Genomic DNA, 23,809 nt, shown 5'->3' with positions numbered 1-23,809 from the left:
AAACATTGTGGGGCAAGCTATCACTCGTCTTGGGCTGTGGTGCAATAAAGAAGAATTGTTTCTTTTTTGATTTTAGTGCTGCATGCTCTTTTAAAAAGCTAAAAATGTTTTTTCGGTATAGTTAATAAAAACCCGCTTTTGTTCTGAAATCCAATAAGGAATCAAACATTGTGATCTTTAGTAATTAGGCATAGTAATTGGAAATTACTTTGGAATTCTGACATAGTAATTTCCAATTGGAATAGTAATTAGTAATTGGAATTGGGTAGTAATTGGAATTCTGACATAGTAATTGGAAAGAAAATTAAATTCTCTGCCAATGAAGAATAAATTCCATAATTATTTATCAAAGGGTAGACGATCACTATTAATTAAATGCGTCCAAATTCTTATAAACATAAAGAGAAAGCTTGAAGATCCTTAGATATAGGATAAAATCCCATCCATAGTTATAAAAATATCATTGGAGTACAGTAACCAATGGAAATATTATTAACTAATTTAAAGTTTATAAGCACAGGGGCTAGTCCTGTTAAATCGTAATCATAATAAAGTTCTAAAATCTAAATAAATATATATATTTTTTGATTTTTATAATTCAAAGTAAAATCATTATAATATGCAAAATAAATTTCCATGCTCAAAAATGATCACAAAATATTCAATCACAAACTTTATTTCGAGACGAAAATAAAATAATGTTAAACGGGCTCATTTAACAATTATAGCACAAGCACCGTAAGTTACTAAATTGCTCCAAAACAGAAACAGTTTTTCGTATGATAAAGAAAAACATAAGATCCCAGATGGGAAATCCGAGATACCCAATAGGAAAAATCTTGAATCACTCTTAATCCAAATTTAAAAAAATAATAATAACAAATCTCTGATTCTTGGAACTCAAAGTAATTACAGTAACCAAAGTAATTTCCCTGCTCAAAAATGATCACAAAATATTCAAAAACAAACTTCATTTTGAGACGAAAATGAAACAAAATAACGTTAAAGAGTTCCTTTAACAATTATGAAAATAAAAATAAAAAATAATTATAAAATTGTCGTACCAAACGTAAAAGGAAACCGTACTCTGAATTAGTAATTTCTTGACTTATAAAAAATATTTATACAAAAAAATTTAATTACAGATTATATCGTTTTCATGTATTTTTCCAAAAAACGAAAACAAAAGCCCACCCGATTTTTTTACACCTCAAAAATTCCTCAGTTAACGCCTTAATTAAGCAACAAATTAAGAGAATAATTTTAAGCCTAGAAGGCTAAAATGCAATTTGAACAAACAAGAACAAAGGAAGAAAAAATACTTAAAATGGCGGTTGGGTACTATTTCCAGTTTTAATTACTTAAATCTTACTTTTCAAGTGACAAATTGTTCTGGAAAAGATTTAAGCCTTAAAATAAGTGAGTGTTGAAAAGAAAAGGAAATCTTAGCCAAAAGTAATGACCGATTCGGGAGATAAATAAGTGTCACCTTTGAGATAATGCTGAATACCATTAACTTTTACAAATGATGCAGTAATGCCATTAACAATGAATAATGTTAGTCTAAGCTTCTAAGCTTAAACTTAATTTATTCCCAAAATACAAAACACTTTTAAGTATCTGAAAAAAATGAATTAATTTTTTTTAACCAAGAAGAAAACAGAATTTTTCTTATTTATATTACTTTTCGTTCGAGACTCTTTAATAGTTTAAATATATAAGGTTTTAAATTTTGTAGATATTAATCGAGTATTAAAACAAAAAGTCCCATTGAATGAAATATTAGTTGCTTTATAAATAAAGATTTTTTTGTCATTATTTTGCAGTTAATGATATAAGTATAAAAAATTGCACAGTGAGTAATAAAATTTAAGCCAGAAATATGTTTTAAAATTGAGGAATGAATCAAATATCTAATCGAATAAATCATTTTTATGATTTAAAAATATCTCATTAAAGGTTTCATAAAAAGTGATAAATAGGACAGTAAATTTTTAGACGAAGATTAAAAAACGTTGTTTGTTTACTCACTGAAACCTCGATAATATTTTTTATGATATAGTATACAATAGTTTTTTTTTCAATACTTTTCTTTTAATTTTTTTGTAAATCATATGGATACAGAACAATATCAATTCATGATTTTCTGTAAATTACAACTACGGTTTCTTTTCTTTTCAAATCAAAAAGTGTAATTAATTTTTCAACTAGTCCACTTTAGTCAAGCTTAAAACTTAAAAGGAAGATAGCCTTTACAGCATTCGTTTTTATTATTGAATACTACAAATACCTTTCGGTGGTAAAGATTAACTTTGATTAATTAGACTGATAATTCACTTTAATCAAGCTTAAAATTTAAGCAAAGGGTAGCTAACCTTTAGAGCAGTCATTTTTTATAATTATTATACTAGTACTACAAATACTTTTGGTGGTATGTTCAATGAAACTTAACATTTATGTTACCAAACCAAAGTCCGTAGGCGTCACGTTATATTCAATGTGCATTTTATCTGTGGGCCACTTCTGTTGCAAATTAATTTTACTTTAAATATCATTAAAATATTTGCATTATGAAACATTTTTCTACAGAAACACATTAATTAGGTTTCGATTAATGTAGAAAAATTTTCTGCGCAAAAAGAAAGGACCAGAGATAAACTTAGAGCATCTCAACTTCAGATATCAATCCTAGAAGAGAAAGCCTTCACACGGATCAATTTAGTAATCTGACGTAACCAGCATGAATTGCGCAGTGGGGAAAAATAAGAAATAGGTGTCACAACGCTTGAACTACTAACCAGGCACTGGGGGAAAAGTTCGTTCCGACTACTAAAGGTTTGGATTACTCGTTTCTGGTATCCTGTGCGAAGGCCTTCGTTCTCTCTCCTATGAGGAGAGAAAAAGAAGAACCCATTCCAAAATCCTCTCCAGAAATAACCCATTTTGTAGTTCCTTTTTCTAATAAATTCATCTGAAAACAAAGCAACATTTAAAAACAGATTTTGAAACGTAATCAATTGCACTTAACACTGCAAATTAACAGCGATATAAAAATTTACTAAAACTTAGATCTGTGGGGGTATGCTACCAACCGACAATGACAACCGTTATTTATCAAAAGGTACGCGACAAAGATAAAATTGTGGCTACACCACAATTTTAGCTGTGATAAGAATTCGATGAATTGATACCACTAGTTGATTCATTGCTATTTTGCAAGAAGCCGGAGGAGATATATTAAGATCACGGTTGTTGGCGTGATCGCTCATGTGTAGCAATTTGCAGTTGAGTGTGTACAGGCCCCCGTAGTGTGTGATCGAGACTGAACAGCACCTCCTAGTAGAGAAAGCCTCACAGCCCGGAGCAATTTAGTAGTACGACATAACTACATAAACTGCGCAGTGGATGAAAATAAGAAAGAGGTCACAACTTTCTGACTACTAAGCTGCGCAGTGGGGGTTTTAACGAAAGATGTCAATACGTTTGGACTACTAAGGAATCGAATTTCTTGTATATGGTAACTTGTGCTGAGGTCTTCTCCCTTATAAGAGGTATTGGACAGAGTAACAACAGTGTGAGAAGGACAATGTCGCAGTTATGAATAGAAAGTCAACTGTTTACTGTGTCTCATCCATTCAACTAGGCGAAGTGAGCGTTTCTGTAGAGGTAGGCGTGTTCAGGTCACGTCCGAGTCTCCACTTGTAGGGTGTAGGTCACCAACCCATGTCAACCGTCATCTATCAAAAGGTAACTCTTAACAGAATCGAGTTAACGTGCCTTAAATACTAGTGAAAGGGAATCGAATAGTTGTAGTGGTAATTACGCTACATATTTTTCCCTTAATAATAAACTGCAAATCAGATCCTTAGATTAACATTCACTTGACTTCATTTGAAAATTAATTCATATTAATGCACACTCCTCCCAATGACTTTCGAAAATTGCATTATTCTTACTTCAGTTTCGTCCTGAACTATCTAGAATAAGTTTTCAAATATCTTAAATGGAACCCATAATTTGTTTCCCGTTTTAATCACACATCTGCGTTGTAATTAAAATTCAATCTAGAGTTGTAATTCAAATTATAGCATTGTTTTCGACCATTTAAATGCATTTTATACAAATTCAGAATTCGTACTACGTGCCATAATATTCATCTTATTTTAATCAAATTTTGACCTGTTGTTATCCATTCTATACGTTGGAATTCAATTGACGAAATTTGAAGACAATGATCAGAGACAAATTTTTGGAAGTTTGTTTTGATATTTCAATTCGGACATTATTATAAAAGCAATATTGTAATAAGCTGCATTTTTACTTAACTTTGTTATGCTTTGGGGGTGTTTTGAACATTTCTGTTTAAAATACCCCAAAGCATAAGTAATGCAATCACACTATTTACCATACAAATATCCAAATAAACAGTCTCGATTTTAAAATCTTTGAGAGACATATTCTCTATTTCTTTTTCTTTCCTTATTCACATCTACTGCTTATCGTTGTTTTAAAATAAATGCCTCCAATATTGCTTAATTTGTATGCAAAAAAATGAAAGAATTTTAGTAGATTTTGATTTTTTTGTCAAAATAATGTAAAATTGCAAATAACCAATTTTTTAAAATTTCCGACCTATAATCTTAAGCTATTTAATCATCAGATTGAGTTATCGATTTTTGATTTGAACAGAATAGACCATATTTTCTGACACAATTAGATGTAAAATATTATTTTCATGTAAAAAAAAACATTCTAGGAGCATATCTTTATTGCAGAAAAATATAATGCCTTATTTTATTACTGTAGACTTGAGGATTACTGTAGACTTCAATGTTTTTAGAGCGTGCCCAAAAATATAACTGCTCAGACACAGTCATCACTTATGCATTATTCAAAATGTCTAGCTCTTTTATTGGACAAATTTCTCTCTGAACAGCTCCTCTTTTTCAAGTTATAGACTTACTAATATCTACGACTATTTTGAGAATTAATAACAACATACTTTTGATGCATTTGATTCTTTCTTTCTCAGGTAATATGAAACCCAACGACAACGTTTTGCACGCAAGCTGAAGTGTCCACCAGCCATGCTTCACAGATTCCCGCTTCTAAGGTTCTATGATATCAACAACCATCTTTAGTCAAAAGAGAAATGTACTTCGGTGGAGAGGTCCCCCCTTCCATCATCTCTGGAATATTCACACATCAGAAAACCAGAACATTCCAATACAAACAGAACGATTGGCCTTCTCTCAACTCTAAAAACGATCCGGTGGATATTGCTTTTCAACCTTTGGATATAACGATTTTCACAACCAATAACACGTCTGAAGATGATCCAGAGTCTTTTGACAGCCAACTCAATTTCTTAGACATCAACATCACAGCGGAGTTCTGGAGAGAAGGATATGATTCAAATCTAACTTGTTATCATTCAGCATGTGTGGCTAATAACGATACTCTCAATCCAAATATTGTTGGCTTACCCCCGGATGGAAGAAATTGGCCCTTCCTTTTCCTGACAGCTTTAGTTGTGGCAGGTGGCCTGGGCAACGTTCTTGTGTGCCTGGCCATTTGCTTGGAAAAAAGGCTTCAGAATGTGACGAATTATTTTTTGTTATCCCTAGCTGTGGCGGATTTATTAGTATGTGTTGCGGTTATGCCCTTTGGTATTCTGGATGGTTTTCTTGGTGAGTTACAGTTAAATTTTTATTTATTATCCTTCAAATATCTAATTAAGATTGATATACTATATTGACTCGCAATTTTAAACTTCATTTTAAAAATTCATTGAAATATTTCATCAAAGTAAATTCTTTTCTGAAAACATTCAGCCATTTAATGGCACTAGAATGTTCGGGTGCGCAGTTTAGAAATTTTATAACACTGACTATGAAAATGAAATACATCTAAAAACTCCTGTTTTCATAATTTTAAAACATTAGAACTGTTCTAACTTTCAGTGAATTAAAGCTTTATCAAAGAGTTATGTATTGGTTTTTGATGCCTCTTATTTAAGCTGATGATTAAATAAATATAATTTTAACAATACGTTTAGCTAAACTAAAATGAAGAATTTAAAAGTAAAAAATAATTTAATAATATAAGATTTGAAAAGAAATCTTTCTGTAAATGTTTATTTTTAATTAAAAAATGAGATTATTATCATAATTACGATTATTATTATAATAAAAAGAGATTATTATCATAATACAAAGCAAAAATAATGAATGAGTTCTAGAAAAAGTTACATTCATAAATAACAAACTATAGTAATACCAAACCAAATATAGTAACAAATGCTGCACATTTCTACAAATACATCCATGAGAAGTTAAAAACGCGATCAAGAGAAGGACGAACCCGAACCAATTTTGTTTCATAATAGAAAATAACATTTTTTAAATATAATGGAATTTTAAACAAAATAAAATAAGCGCCACAGACTTTAAAGTTCTCACCCATTTTAAATAACAATAATAATGGATGAATATAGTTTTTTTTATGAATATTTATCTCTACAATGTCAAGTATTTTGCGAGTTTATCAAAAACAGAAATAAAAATATACAGCTTAACTGATCATCTTTTCCATTTTACTGTAATTACGTCTATATTAATTTTATAGTGCAAGTAAAAGTTAAACTTAAAATTTTGAAGTTTTGAAACACACGTGTCATTCTTTTCATGCAATTATAGCCGTGCACTCAAAGTCGAGAGTCAACCCTAGCGTATAAAACTACAAATCCACTTCATTCCTATAACTAATATTAGTAACAAAGGTTTAAATGATAATGATTCAAAAAGTGGTATCCTAGATGATTGGTCTCAAATATAACAAAAACTTTCCATTTATTTCTTTTAGCTCAATTATAGCTGTACTCTCATAACATAAAGACAAGTGTCAACGAACGTATAAAATTGTAAACCATTCCGTTCCTACATCTAATACTAGTAAGACCTAAAGTTTAAATCAAAATTCAAAAAGTGCTTTCCAAGACGATTGATCTGAAATATGACAAAAAGTTGCAAATGAGTTTTTCATGTGAAAACACTTATTCTCCCTTCTAAAAATTAGAAAAAGGGTGAAAACTTTATTCATTACATTATCTAAAGTGTAAAAAGCAAATCATGGGTTGCCATGGACCAACTCCATTCCAATGACTCAAGAAGTTTCACTTCGTTCCTAAAAAGCTGATGCTGTGTAATGTACAGTGCTCCAAGAAAAAGGACCACCCTGAATAACTTTTGATCTAATGATCGAATCCTCACGTTCTATGACTCAATCCTTAGGATTGGATGGTTGACCTCAAATGTGTTAATTAATTAGTACAGACGATGCTATAAGTTGCGAAATCGGGTACAAAAACGTACTTTCTCCGAATGCCACACCTTATTTTATGGATTCAAATTTCCGACCCAAACCTGTGCATCACTGCTAGAAAACTCATGTCAGAGACGGGCCCGTTGAGTCATCATTCTAGATGTTATTGAGTGATGAGTATATTGAGAGATACAGCACGGGCTGGCTCTAATGCAATTTTCTGGGGCCCTGAACCTGCCCTAGGAATTTCTCCCTCCTCATTTAGGGCAACCATTTTCAAGCTCTACGGCAAGATTGCCCACGAGTAATGGCGCGCTGCTGGCAAGCCAAGGAGCTGAATCGAGACTGTCCTAGTCTACGTCAAAAGGAGCTCTTAAAGCTTAATAGAAACAGTATAAGGAAGATCATAGGTCTTCTTACTGGTCACTGTATCCTCAGGAGACACCTACACATTATGGGAATAGAATCCAATTCTCTTTGTCGGGGTTGTCATCTAGAAGAAGAGACATACTTTGTAAGCATACTTTACGCATACTTTGTAATTGTGATGTCTATTCTGCTCAAAGATTTGAGCATTTAAGGCAGCATTGCGTCAATGTCTGGGAACTGCAAGATGTTCCTGTAAGGTGCTTGCTGAATTTTATTTCAGCTATAGGACTTTCTTGCTAATCACGACTAGGGTTTGGGTACAATAGACCTCTGGTCGATGTGCCCTGCTCGTCACAGCTGCCCAACCTCTAAGTCTATCTATCTATATTGAGAGATGCTAATCCGGAAACCAGATGAATGTTTAGCAGAAGGACCACGAAAAAGAATGCGTTTTTATAGCGTAGTATCACGAAGAGACGATAGCCATCCTTTTAAGTTCAGACCAAACGACAAAATTAACCGTAAGCATGACGTTCAGTTCTATTTGGACCGTAAAGGGCCAGAGTAGCTTAGAAAATGGATCGGCCAGCAACCTACGTCTTTCTAAAAGAGCGAAATGAACAGTCAGTCATCTTGTCGTTTTATGACATAGCGAAGTTAGTTGAAGCTTGATCATAGTTGAAGCTTGTTAACTGAACTTATAGCCAAAATGTAAATAATTGCCCTAACTTTGCTTCAATTCTAAGCAATTGCTAATTTTGAAAACTATTTTTCCTTCTCTCTCACAGAGAATCAACCAATGTTCGTTGCGTAACAGAACTTGTTGATCTCTTTCCTGACTTTGAATATCAACAAAAACTGAGGCAAATATTTAAGGAAAAAACTAAACTGTTAAAAGGATCCGCTTATTATTCATTGTCCATTGATCTTCTCATTTCTATGTGGGATGTGTGTATTATTGCTTTTAGCAATTTCTTTTGTATTGGATTATCATTTGATTGCGCTTATTATTTTTTATAATATAACATAGAAAAATATTGAAAGATTATTTAGTAGTGAAACACTTAAATTTTTTAAATTAAAAAATCAATTAAAGGAAACGATGAATTACGTCTTTTTCCTTTAATTATTTCTTATTTAATTTGTATTCAGTAATTATTCAAGCGAATAAAATTATATGAAAATTGATTTATAGCAATCTCCTATAATTTTAGGGTTTTTTCTTATATTTCAGTACATTTCATAATTTAATTTTTTTACGAAAAAAAGTTTTCTGACAGCATTTTGTTCAATAATTTTTCAGTTGATTTCACAAACTAAAATAATTAGATCCGAAAAAGTATTATTTTAAAAGAATTAATACTCGAGCATACTTGCATCAAAACCCGATATTTACTTTTCTATCGAACATTTAATGTCGAAAACATTCATTCACAAATATTTTTTTAAAGTCACATTAATTAAACAGATCTTAAAAATGTTGATAGCCTTCTATTTTTAACTACATTTAAAAAAAAATATCGTGAGACAGCATACGAAGTTTAATTGAAAAACATTAAGTCAAAGGCATTTTTAAGAATTCTTCTTATTTTCATCTTGTCAAAAAGAAATGGCAGATAAAGTCAAAAAGTCCACTGAGTTTTCTTGTCATCAATTCAGCTCCTTTTCATGGTTTACTGAAGAATTTCACACTTGGCTTGTTTTGGAACAGAAGATTTTGAAGATCTGAGCGGAAATTCTGGATCAAAGAAGGAAGGTTTTTAATATATTGTTCACGTTCGAACAATTACTGGACGATTTCAAAATTAAAGGAATTTCAAGTTGAAAAGAAATCTCGAGATCCCTAATGACTTCAGAAATCTCAGTATAGGTAATATCTTTGAGAGAGCCAGTTTATTTTTCTTAGTTTTCGCTGCCATTCTAAAAATGTATGTGGATAATTTACAGCGAGGAGACGTACTACGACCTGTTAAGGATTCTACAGATTCCACAAACTTCGGAAATTATTAATTGTATGAAAAAAGGAATTATCGATAGATTTAAAATATTTTAGTAACTCTAATTAATGTAAAGTTGTCAAATTAAAATTTAAACACGGTGCATTACTTTTAACATAACTTTTGAGTTTTCACTTAGAAGTGTAGAGGTATTTCAAAAAATAGTAAACAGGACAGAAACCCTTTTATGCATACAAAACTTTTATGTTCATTTAGTTCTGAGTGTTTATAGTCTATAAGATTGGTATAATATATTTATCTGAAGAGTTTAATTTGGTGTTGCTGTTTTAATTCTCAGACTGATAATAAATTTTTGTTAAAACTGACATTACTGACTATTGGACATTTTTTTTAACCCCTTGCACTACGGTGAAATTCGGACCGAGTAATGCCTAACGAATGCACCCGAATGCTCGCGAAAAGATCCTAAGACAAGAGAGAGAGAGAGACAGAGGATAAGGGATTAAGAGACAAAATATAAAATACCTATTCATATAAAGAAGAGATAAAAGCCCATTCAGACGTTCTTGTTTAGCCCGAGATTAAAATCACGAGCACGGCTCGTAATATTCATGTTTGGCTCGAAATGTCGATTACGAGCCATACTCGTGATATTCACATTTGACATGAAATTAAACAACGAGCCTGACTCGTGATGTTCAAGTTCGGCCTAAAACTTTAATCACGAGTCAGACTCATAAAAATAGCGCAAGGGATTAAAACTGAGATTTTTTTTTAATGTAATTTGGTACGTGTAGATTCCCTTTATTGATACAATATAAAAATTCGATGATGCTAACTTTTTTACTTGAATTCAAGTAGCCTTATATGATACATTCACTGCTCAGTGTTTATTTTCTTTAACTTCTCAGAAAAATTAAATATTAAAAAATGGATACCATTTAAATATCAAAGGGGAAGAAGGGTTTTTGTTCATTTTTTATGAAAATGACACTTAAGTCACCATCTGTTGTATTTTAAGGATCACTACGTTTTGAAAAAATAATAACGCAAAAAATCAATTCTCCTCGAGAGTTAATACTCACAAGGGAGATTAGGGAAGTGTGACTCGCCAATTTTGAAATAAACTAGTGGGATGTATGCCTTATGAGAAATAATTTTAGGGGGCAACATTCGTTTCGGCCCACAGATAAAAAATAATTCAATATATAGAAAAATCGGTATTTTATTACTTCAATGCAGGCTATTAGTTAATGTAATAATCTCATAATCCAATTAATTTTGTGGTACTTTTACGTACTATATAATGCATATTTATTGTCAAAATTGATTTCGAAAATTTTATATATCTGTAGTTTTTCAGAAATACCTGTTAGGTTAATTTGAAAAAAAATTGGCATCAAATCTTTTCAATACTTTTTTTTTTTAAAAAAATTTTCTTTGAGCTTGGCTTTTGAGATCAATTTTGACAATAAATATGCATTATATAGTACGTAAAAGTACCACAAAATTAATTGGATTATGAGGTAATTACATTAACTAATAGCCTGCATTGAAGTAATAAAATACCGAGTTTTCTATATATTGAATTATTTTTTATCTGTGGGCCGAAACGAATGTTGCCCCCTAAAATTATTTCTCATAAAGCATACATCCCACTAGTTTATCCCTCTGATTCCGATCGAGTCCTAGAATTTGTGTCCCTTCATTACGGGAGTTTTCTGAAAGCAGTTTCTATGATTGAACTCGTCCAAAACTATCTTCCTGTGAGNCCTGCTAGGGGAAAAAGGTTCCTGTCCCCGCGCCTGGGAAGAATGATTCCTGTTCAAACTCAAACACGCCTGCGGCTATCTACCCTGAATATTGTATTGCATCATATATTAATAGACAATGGACATTTATCAAATTTTTATACCAAAAAAATGACCGTTACCCTGTCGGCTAATACGAATAAAGGTGAGTAAAGACGACCACAAGATGTCCTTTAAAACGACTTTCCATAGCGATTACATGCCTGCTACATTCAAGACTGAGACTACGGGAAAAAAACAGACCCGCTTCATCTGTCAAACCTTCACAAGGTCGTAGGAGAGTGGAAAACAGTATTAATAAGCACAGGTAACATATAGAGAGAAATCATCCCCGAAGCAAATCTTCCGACACTAGTCTTGCCACGAAAGCAGTTAAAACATCAAAATGCAAAGTGCCTGAAAAACTTTTTGGTGAAATTTGACTCACGAGAATTTTATAAAATTTGAATGTGCATGAAAGAAGAAAAAATCGAAATAAAAAATTAAATTTTTAAAAACCACGTTTTTGTAGTGGAGAATAATAATTAAAAAATAAAAATTTGAAAAGCGAAAAACGTGGGACGCATGAAATACGTAGGAGTAATGTTATATTTGTGTAGCTCATGAGAATATGTGTATATATATCTGTAATTGTAATTGTATCTGAATCTGGATGTGTATGTGGGATATGTTTGTGTATATGCACGTGCATATGCATGTGGATGTGGCTGTGCATGTGTATAAGTAAGAAAATGTGTATATGTACTGTTATGCATTTCATGCGCCCCACGTTTTTCGTTTTTCAAAATTTTATTTTTTAATTTTTATTCTTCACTACAAAAATGCGGTTTTTAAAAATACTTTTTATCTTGATTTTTTTTTTTTTTTTTACTCACTTCCAGAATCTCAATTTTTTCATTCACTGCACACAAAACTTTTCAACTGACATGCGACACTAATTTGTAATAATCGAATCGACAACAAAAGACAATCACGAAAATACTAATTTTTCTTTATTTTAATTTTATTTTACTTTACTTTACTTCATTTTCATGCATTTTCATCCAATTCTGAACTATGTGTCAAATTTGAAGTCTGTAGATAGTCGGGAAGTTAGTTTAAAATCGATTACAAAATTCCACCCGAACAGACATACACGAAGGCAAGTTAATATGAACGTGGTAATAAAAATAAAGGAGATGGAAAAAAAACAGAAGAGTATAGTGAAGATGACGGAATATTATAATTAGTAAATACTGATTTGGGGAGGATTTTTGAGGAAAAAAAAAACAGGCTTGTCCAGCCCGATTTACAATTTTTTTTCAACATCGAAAATTTCAAATTTTGTTTCGAAATTTTTGGGTACATAAATCTTTGTGAAATAAATCTTTGTACGATTTCAATCATGGGCTTGCTCCTTTTCCAAACTTTGAAATTCGTTATTCCCAAAATCAACTTTCACGGACATGAACTGTTCTCCCCCACCCCCTTTATCTTCATTTGTCTTAAATGTAATTCACGAAACTTTCAAGAAGACAGCCATGTATTATCCGTCTTATGTATGCTAAAAATCTTTGGATAATTCATCCCGAGAAGTTTCTGTTCCTATACATACACGTGACGATATCTGCTAATCACATAATTTTGAGTTCTAATTATATCCTAAAAACATTTAACAAAAAATAAAATCTCTGGATCCTTAGATTAATAGTTTGAAAGCAACACCTTAATACTGTAACATATCAAGCTATATTAAGAAACAGTTCTTTGTTTTATTAGAAAAACCACAATAAGTAAAATAACAAATATAAAGTACCCGTAACGGGATGGCTAAATCTTATAAAACAAACTGGAAAAAGTGCCCGTAACGGGATAGATAAAATATTATAAAACAAACTAGATAAGCCCGTAACGGGTTATATGAAAACTCAAATTCCAAAACAAAACTAATCTCTAAAAAAATCCAACAACTCTGTTGTTCTAAAAAGGTCTTCTAATTTCTGCTTTCAAAGTCTGCTTTCATTTTACTGTTTATCTCTTTATGTGTTTATTTTATTTTATTCATGCTTTTGCTAACCCGTTATTTTTTTATTATTCATGCTTTTGCTAGTCAATTGGGTATAATATGAAAAAAGCACAACTACTTCCACTTATTAGAAATAACATTTACCTTTTAGTTTTATTAATAAACTGAGTTTTAAATATGCTTACTAAATTCATAAACTTCGGTAAAACAACAATATAAATTATTTCCAAAGGAACTAGACTAATACAATTCCACCCTGGCGAGTAGCGACTTATAACAAGACATTTCGTTTGATGCTTTTACTTGTTGCTAGAAATTAGGTTCGCCGAAAATGCTGTTTACTAGTTAAATTTAATAGGAATAACACGATCTGTGACGTAGGCTATAGTATACCCAATTACTTTTTTTATTATTTTTGGACTTTATAATACGAAGATTATTTAATGCTAACCATTAATTAGATTACGGAATTAAACACAAAAGTACATTACTTGTAAATGTATGAAAAACATTTTTACAAGTTTATATTCTTGATACTCAATCAATGAAGTTCAATCTGGAGAATGTGGTCCCAAGTAAACATAATTTATGTTTTGCTATTTGTTTCTTGAATTTATAAATTCAATTTATAAAGATTTTGACCACCACAACTTTATCACACGAATGGCTAATTACACACGATGGTGAGTTAAATTTTTAAAAAATAGAAATATCTGCTTAAAATTGTAATTCTATTTTATTTTCATTGCCACTTAGAAGAATCAATTTTGGAAAAGGAAAAGTCTACAAATAAATAGCAGTCAAGATGAAAAAGGAAAATTTATAGGAAACTAATAGCTTGAAACAACAAAAAAACGTATTACAAAATGCAAAACTCATTTCTCTAAAGATTAATGTTTTGCCAAAAACTATTCAATTATATTTAATTAATTATAATCGCAAAAAATTTAAATTCTTACGAAATGCTTAAGGGCAATATTGATGTAAAAACGTCTAAAATTTACATATTCTATTATATAAAGTCTTAAACACATAAACTTATAGAATTTCTTAAAAATTACTGTATTTATAAGCAATAACGTGTCTGTTTATATCACATGGTGAATAAGCTAATAATTTTTCAATACTAAAATATTTCGTTTAACGAAATATTTAAGTATTTTTCTTTTATTTAAAACCTTTTATTATTGTTTAATAAAATAAGACATATAAATAAATTTTTCGTTAACTAAATAAGAATACAATGAAAAGTTCATTAATAAATCACAATGAGGTACTTGCACGTCAAGAAGAAGATCACGTGACCTATGACGTCAGCATTAGCTGATCGTTCATAAGCAAAATAGCGAGTTAAAGTTTAGTTTAAGTTTCTTTATATAAGCCAGAATGTCAATTGACTTGAAGTTAATTAACTATTGCAACGTATCACACATCAAATTTGTTGAAATATAATTCTTTCTCTTCTACGTCTTTTACTTAGATTTATTATTTGCTTATGTTCTGTTACTGTAACGGTGATATATTTTTGTTTTGTCTATCTGCCAACTTCGATGCATAATTAGTTTGTTTATGTTTCTACCTTTCTTCGTGCCTGTCTTTGTGTTAAGAGAGATATAGTGAAAAAATTGAAATCTTTGTGAAAGAATATAATACAATGTGTCACTAAAAAGAACTGATACTTGATGGGCTTGGCTCAATCGAAATCGAATGAAAAGAACAGTTAATAACATAAACAAATGCCACATTTCAACAACCAACCAGAATCGAGATACCCACCCACACTACGTCACTTGCAGGGATCCCATTTTGAAGCTATTTTCATTTTTTCTTATTGCTAATATGGAATTTTCTTCGATGCTAAAAGATAAAAAATTTTAAATCTAAGAAATCATAAAATATGCTTTTATGACCCTATTTCCCTTGTTAACAAGTTAAAAAAAATTCGTTGTGACCCGTGTTATTTCTATAAATGAAATATTTGTAAGTTTATACAGTAATTTTAAAACAAAAACATGTCTCATTATATCATGATGAAACTTCGAAAATAATTCAGAAAAATCTTTATTTATAGAATCGCTTGCTGAAGAAGTTTAAAATATTTTTTTCTTATTTCAAATACGTATTATTGTTTTATAAAAACAAGACGCAAACATATTCTTTAGTAATAAAATAATTTTACAGCAAAGCCTTATAAATAAATCGCAATTTTGAAACTAATTTCGTATTTCTTATTGCGAATGTAAATTTTTTCATAAATATGAAAAGAAAATAACTTCAAAATTTAAAGCATCACGATGAAATCTGCTCTTTAATGCATTGGACAACGGTTCTAATGAATTTTGTAGTGAATCATATTATCAACAAATGGAGTTTATTTGTTTTTGTGAGAGAAAACTAAATCATATTTATAACTCTATCACTTAAATCTAAAATTAGATAATTACATTTATAATTTAGAAGAAGAAAAAAAAAAGACTCGATCCTTATCAAAATTTTAAAATATTACAGAAAAGCGAAGCGCCTTTTTTCCCATGGTGAATGTCCATCTTTTACTTTATGTCCCTAATTACAAAATTTCACGATACCCATATTCATTTGAGACTCCAATTTGTATTAGAATTTTTTCCTTCTTTCTTTCTAGAATCTTGGGTACTTATCTTTGTGCAATTTTCTTTCTCAAGAATGGCAATTAAGTAACAGCGTGTATTTAATGACTTAAAAGTATTGCGCTTGTAATCTCTTTTAATGAAGTCGTAAGATGAGATATAGAATAATGTTGTGTTATCTGGCATTGTTCGAAACAAAACTAATTATCAAAAAAAAAAATGAATGAAAAATACTGATAATTTTTTTCACGTATTGTTCTTGAAAAATATGTTCGTGAAAAACCGATAATGATCAGTTAAAATTTAAAAACTCTTCTCCTATAAGAAAATTAATTTATTTGTTTTATGAAATTATAATAATTGAGTGGAGATATTTTTTTCACTAGTGAAAAATATTATGCATTTTTTAATGGATTTTCTTGGCAAAAATTTGAAATGGAGAATATTTAATTGTAAAAATAGAGTTATAATAATAAACAATGATCCAATATTCAGGATAGGTAGCTAAATTATTCAACAAAAAACAAGCACCTTTTAAGCACTTTTCAAGGACTCAAAAAATATTTTTAAGCACTTTAAAAAAATATCATAATTAGGCAAGGTTGAAAAGTTCTTGACAATTGACGGTTTTTTCTTGTTTTAACCGTCATGTCAAAAAAACCCTTTTGGCATTGTTTTTGACAATTGTCAAAAATCGCGAAATTTTGAATCATGTAAAAGGAATGGCTTTTTCATGCGCTACGGACTGACAATACGCCGAAATAGATTGGGGTTGAATTATATATGAAAACGTTGAATAGAACAATGTGAACTGTGTCCTTTTACATAATTCGAAGCCAAAATCAACATAGTAGAGGAAAAATCTAATTCTGAAAAAGAAAAAATTAAGCACTCTTTAAAAACACCCAATGAAAAAAAGCACCTTCAAGGGCTTTTAAAAAACAAAAATCGAAAATTAGCACCTTCAAGCACTTTTTAAAAGCGATACGCAACCTGAATATTGTGAGAGAAAGTAAGAAAATCTCAACAAGTATATAAACGAGTTATTATTTTTTTTTACTATTTTTCTTTTTCTTTATTGCCTACGGAAATATTTTCAATCTACTTGTTATACTTCAAAAGCCTTAAAAGAAATTTATAACGTAGTTTATATAGCATGGCTTTTCAAGCTTTACTAAATAGAAAAGTTTTTTTTTTGTTTGTTATGCTTATGGTTTTAACCAAAGCTGAAACCGACAGTCAAACTCAGTTTTTTTTTCTTAGAACGAATTTCGACGATATTTTTTTAATTTGGACGTAATGGCGCAAATGTAGCCATGCTTTTCTTAGTTCACGATACTCGTACTCAGACAGCGTAAAAAAAAATTAAATAGTACAGAAAAGTTTGAATGATGCAAAAACAAAAAGGATAAAAATAATAAATTAAACAAAAACAAAAAAAGAGAAAAGGTCTAAGAGACACAACAGTGCCCAGAATTCATTGAAGAAAACTCTTTAAGCAGTAACAGCTTGAAGGACTCCAGAAAAATTAATCCTAATTAATAATTCTGATGTAGAGTCTTAGTTTCCGAAACTAGATACCGTACAGGAGGTACTGTATCTAGTTTCAGAAAAACTTTTCTGAAGCATTTTCTGAAGCACTGGAAAAAAAAGTTACAGAAAAACTTTAACTTTTCAGAAAAAGTGGATTCGAAGGTCTTTGAAATATTTTATTCACTTAAACCTCAAAGAAAAGAAATTTAACATAAGTTTAGCTGTTTAACAGTGCGAAATCATGTTTATAAAAAATATTTAGCTAATTTGAAATAATAATAAAGTTTAGATTTAGGAAACAAATTTAAATTAAGAGAACAAATAATTATAAAAAATATAATACTGTAATGTGTCTACCACTACAAAATACAATTCCAATTCACTAGTATATAAGACATGTTAACTCGATTCTATGATGGGGTACCTTTTCATAGACGACGTTTGATAGGGTCGATAACTACTCTCCCTATATTGGTGACCCGGAAGTGATGTGAACACGCCTACCTTCACAGAAACTCCCAGTTCGATTTGACTGCGCCTACTAAGATGGATGGTCCGCATTTAACAGTTGACTTGCTACGTCAGACTGCAACATTATCCACCTCCTCATGTTGTTGCTACGCAGTCTCGATAGCACACAACGTTGGCCTGCGTACACTCGACTGCTAATGGCAACACAGAAGCAACCGCGACCGTGAACTTAACACAGCTCTCTCGATCAGCAAAAGTACGGTGATCTTAATACAGCTCTCCCGGCCTCTCAAAAAACAGCAATGAATTAACTAGTGGTATCCGTTCATCGAATTCGATCACAGATATAATTCTGGTGGGGGAGTACTGTAGTGTGTCTACCACTACAAAAGTACAATTCCAATTCACCAGTATATAAGGCACGTTTACTCGATTCTATGATGGGGTACCTTTTTATAGATGACGGTTGATATGGTCGATAACTACTCTCCCCTCAAACACTTTTATTTTAAATATATATTTTCGGGTTTAAATATTTTGATTCTGAAGCGTTATTGCAGAACGCAAGCCTTGCGAAATTTGAAATGTTCATATTTCAAAATGCTATATTTAAAAATTATTACTGTACTTTTCGCTCTCACCTGCCGGATAATTTCTACAAATTTTATCTGACCAAATAAAAATTGTACGGAATGCTATCTACGATTTACGTAGGATTTGCGTTTCTTGCTCTTGATACATGGGTTGGACAAAATAATGAAAATACTTCTATACTGTGGGGAGTGAGTTATAGACAATGTCAACCGTCCTCTTTGAAAAGGTACCCCACTATAGAATCGAGTTAACATGTCTTATATACTAGTGAATTGGAATTGAATAATTGTAGTGGTGGAAACACTACAGTACTCCCCCAACAAAATTATATCTATAATAGAATTCGATGAACGAATACCGCTAGTTGACTCATCGCAGTTTTGGGGAGAAGCCAGCCGGGAGAGCTGTATTAAGATCACTGTACTTTTTTAGTGCTAATCGTGAGAGCTGTTCACGGTCGTGGTCACACCTGTGTTGCCTTTAGCAGTCGAGTGGATACGTTGTACGTTGCGTGTGATCGAGACTGAGAAGCAACAGCGTGAGGAGGTTGATAATGTCGCAGTCACAAGTAGCAAGTCGACTGTTCATTATGGACCATCAATCGAAATAGGCATGTTCAAACTGAAGTGGGCGTTTCTGTCAAAGTAGGCGTGTTCACATCACGTCTGAAGGACACCAATGTGGGGAAAGTAGATATCGACAATGTCAACCTTCATTGATGAAAAGGTATCCCAACACAGAATCGAGTTAACAAGTCTTATATACTAGTGAAATGGAATTATATTTTTGTAGTGGTAGATACACTACATCTTACATTTCATTTTTACACTTAGATTAATATTACATTTCTTCATATTTCTCAAGAAATACTTTAAGAAACATTTCATAGATTGAAGTCCTTAGATCATGCGATTTTTCAAACTAAAGCTTTTAAAAGTTTGAGGACTCGACAGTAAATTACAAACGAAAAATGATGTTTTTGATCACCCTATGCCAAAAAAGGTAGCAATAAATTTGTAATTTTGAGCAAGTATTTTGGTTGTTATATTCAATAACTCCAAAGAGTTTCTTAAACCCTGTTTAAAAAATTTATGAAGATATGAATATTTTTTATAAAAAGCTAATTTTTTTGTCTTGTGTTTTTATCCTATAACTTTAAAAATATCCAATAAAATTACACAAAAATTTTGGAGCAATTCAAAATTACAAAATTTTGTTGAAAACTGTGCAATATATAAGTAATTAAATTAGTTTGGATCGAAAAAAGTGATTTTTTTTCATAATGTTGCAGTATATCGTATTTGGCAACTAATGAACAAAAATTAGCTTTGAATATCTAAAAAATTTTAAAAGTTTCAAGCAATTTTTCTAAGTATTTTTTGTAATTTTTAAATGAAACTCAAAATGATAAGAGGTTTGATACAAATATTTTTTTATCATAAGACAAAATTAAATAACGAATGATAATACCTTGCAATAAACATTCATACACCGAAATACGATAGAATAAGAAAAGAAAACGAGCGAAAGAAAAGATATTTTTATGGGAGATGATCCCCAGCAATGTCGATGTCATTTTTAATAGATCTTATTCATTAGTGCAAAATGAAATTTGAGAAAAAACTTTTATCATTTTGAGCTTTTTTTAAAAAACAATACGTACGAAAACTACTGAGAAAACTGCTTGAAACTTTTTAACTTTTCAAGATACTCAAGTCGAGCTTTTTTTATCAGTTTTAAGCAAATTTCTCTCAAATTTTAAAGCATTTAAATTGCTCCAAAATTTTGTTTAATTTTATTGAATACTTTTAAATTTAAAAAAACTAGAGAAAGAAAATGAGTTTTTCTTTATATAAAAATGTCCATAACTTCATAAATGTTTAATCTAGGTTTACGAAATTCTGTTCAATTATTGCATACAATAACCAAAATAATTGTTACAAATTACAAGGTTATTGCTACATTTTTCGACATATGTCGATTAAAAAACAATATTTTCCATTTGTAATTTTACTATAGGTCCTTCAAACCTCTAAAAGCTTTAAACTTTGTTTGAGAAATCACATAACCTAAACATTTCTAAATTTATACAATGATTCCCTAAGTATTTTTTAAGAAAATCAACAAAAAAAAGTGTTATAGAAGTGTTCCCATTATTTTGCCCAACCCCTGAAAATTAATATTTATAAGATTATGAAATAATTATTTTTTTTCAATTATTTTTTTCAAAACTATACAAAATTAAACCTTAAATTTAGAGCCACTGTGTAATCTGAAAAAGAAGTGTAAAAAAGTGATAAAACATTTTAAAAAACTTCTTTCAACTTCTTAGAGTAAAGACTAAGTTTTATGACAATGATACACATTGATGGGGAAAACTATTTAAAAATGAAATTCTTGAGCATGATTCTGTTCTTTTTAACATTTTTTACGTATTTTTTCTTCATCAATTTACACATTCTTATAATTCTATTAAATAATCCGCAAAAATATTCATTATGCGATTCATAAGATTCATTTATTTCATGATACAGTATGAAACGTTCGATTATTAAATAAATGAAAAACTGAGCAATTTAAATTTCCATCATGGCTGTCTTTAATGTATACTTCTGTCAAATCTTTTGTTAAAGTAATAGTCAAAAACTATGTTTATTATAGTCAGAAATTATATGCATAGTAATAGTCAAAAATTAGGTCAAATAAATATTTATTTGTCAAAGAACAAAACGTCTTCCGACTCTGACCAATTGCTATTGTGGTCAAAACAAACATAGGAAGGGTTAAAATCATCTAAAACCACTTTATATGAGGATGAAGCCTAGTTGTGATTCCAGTTAAAGGTGGTTATATTTTTGTCCAACTTGACAAATAAGTAGAATTTTGATGGTTTTAATCCTTCCTTTGCTCTTTCCTACCTACCAATTGACGACTAAGGATACGGCAACTTTAGATCTATTAATATTATTTTATTATGAAATTAAATTTTTATTTTGAAAATATTTGTCTTAAATAAAATGTTTAATGAGGAATAAACAAGGGTTTTTCAATCAAATTAAATAATGAAGTTTTATGTAAGTAATATTTAACTATTTTTTTATAACTATGAATTACTTAAAAACAATTTTAGAAAATGAATTATTTTTTACCATAAAATAGTTTTTCCAGACATTTAGAAAAGTTGAACTTGAAATTTTTATAAAAACAAATCGTTCCATTGCATGTTGTTGTTTTTTTCGCTGCTGTTTTTACTGTAGTTTTATCGCCCCCCTTCCCTTACTCAACCACTTCTCTTAATAATCAAATTTCTAAAGCAAAGATAACTATAAAGATAACTATCATAGTAGAACTTTTAAATACATTAACGTGTATTCAGAATAAATACTAGTTTCGTAATATTGTTTTGCCTCAAAAATATTATAAACTGATATCACTAAAATTTCTCACAAATCCCTTATATGGATATCCCTTGATATTACTTTACAAACCAACATTTGTTTTAGTGTACGTGTTACCGGCAAAGTATGAAACGCCGGCATTATATGGAACGCCTAGGCATTCTATATAATGCCGGACGTTCTTAGGCAAAGTATGAAATATGAGAAGTATTATATACTTTCCCTAGGCATTGTATATAATGCCTAGGCATTCTATAGCATGACAAATGCTATTTAGGCAAAATATGAAATAAACATCCTGATGAGGTTATTATGTAAATGGTGTGCATGTTACTGTGAATGACCGAAATCGGTGGTTGTTGACTTTCACCGGTGAATGTTGACAGTTACATAGTCGCTTTGGAGAACGTCCGAAATATTTATTACATCCGATTTAATATTAATTTATTCGTGGATATAATTGCATTTATTCGATATTTTAATACTTACTGACGATAGATTAGAAGAAACATCAGTGTTTGGAGTATCAGGCAAATATATAGTATGACTAGACCTTTGGTAAATGTCCGAAATATATACTTGATCTAGCTAAGTGCTACTGCCCGGTATACATTTGCCCGGTATACCCCACACTAATGTTTTTTTAAGATTCAGTGCCACTGTACGATATACATTTGCCCGGTATACCCCACACTGATGTTTTTTTAAGGTCAAGTGCCATTGCCCGGTATACATTTGCCCGATATATCCTACGCTGATGTTTCTTCTAATCTATCGTCAGTATTAAAATATCGAATAAATGTAATTATATCCACGAATAAATTAATATCAAATCGGATGTAATAAATATTTCGGACATTCACCAAAGCGACTATGTGATTGTCAACTTTCACCGGTGAAAGTCAACAACCACCGATTTCGGTCATTCACAGTAACGTGCACATCACTTACATAATAACCTCGCATCAGGACGTTTATTTCATACTTTGCGGGTTTCTCATTTGGCATTCTATGGAATGCCTAGGCAATGTGTGAAATATAAATCATTTCATACTTTGCCGGCTAGTTTTAGACATTATATACAATGCCTAGGCATTCTATATAATGCCGGATTTCATACTTTGCAGCTAACATATGTAATCGTGAAAATTTCATTTCTTGTTGTCACCAATATTTAATTCTTTCAAAATCATTATAAAGCTTTAACTATTTATACTTATTAAAACATATACGATTATTAGGAATTAAAATGTTTACGAATTACTACTCTGAGCATAGAATTTTCAATTTTTGATTTTAAAAGAGATCAATAATAAATATTTCAAAGCCATGATATTGACTTTTAATTCAATTATTTAAAACTAATTCTCAGACTCCAGATTCAATTGGATTTTAAGAATAAAACTTTATAATTTATGGACACTTTAGATGGTAAAAATATAATTTTTAAAAATAGTTTCCATTCATTAATATTAATTTCACATCTTTTCTTTTAGACACATGCATTGAAAATTGAAAAAGGAGAGTACAATCCAATCTATTGTTTAATAATAGAACGCTAATCTTTCTTCTTTTATAAATTAGTATAATTTATCTCCGGAGATTGTAATAATATTAGCCGAAATCTTCCATTTCGCTTAATTGGAGCTGCTAAGTTCAGGGCTGGGAAAAAAAGATTTAACTGATATACCGAATATATTTGAAAAGATAAATGATGTGTTTAGTTGAAAATACAGCTGAA

General features: G+C 30.4%; 1 protein-coding gene across 2 annotated transcripts in view; it reads left to right on the top strand.

Moving 5' to 3' along the window:
• The window catches only part of LOC107450287 (5-hydroxytryptamine receptor 2C), a 400,340-nt gene that overhangs the window by 365,060 nt on the left and 11,471 nt on the right, over positions 1 to 23,809 (top strand). For both annotated transcript variants that reach the window (XM_071180097.1, XM_016066045.3), the window contains one exon: positions 5,033 to 5,690. In XM_071180097.1, coding sequence (XP_071036198.1) covers positions 5,153 to 5,690 — 538 coding nt within the window. In that variant the 5' untranslated portion in view covers positions 5,033 to 5,152. The remainder of the gene's footprint in view (positions 1 to 5,032; positions 5,691 to 23,809) is intronic.

The sequence above is a fragment of the Parasteatoda tepidariorum genome, chromosome 4 (assembly GCF_043381705.1).
Source record: "Parasteatoda tepidariorum isolate YZ-2023 chromosome 4, CAS_Ptep_4.0, whole genome shotgun sequence".
NCBI classification, from domain to species: domain Eukaryota; kingdom Metazoa; phylum Arthropoda; class Arachnida; order Araneae; family Theridiidae; genus Parasteatoda; species Parasteatoda tepidariorum.
The sequence above is the reverse complement of the archived record's forward strand: the minus strand, read 5'-3'. Positions and strand labels throughout refer to the sequence as shown.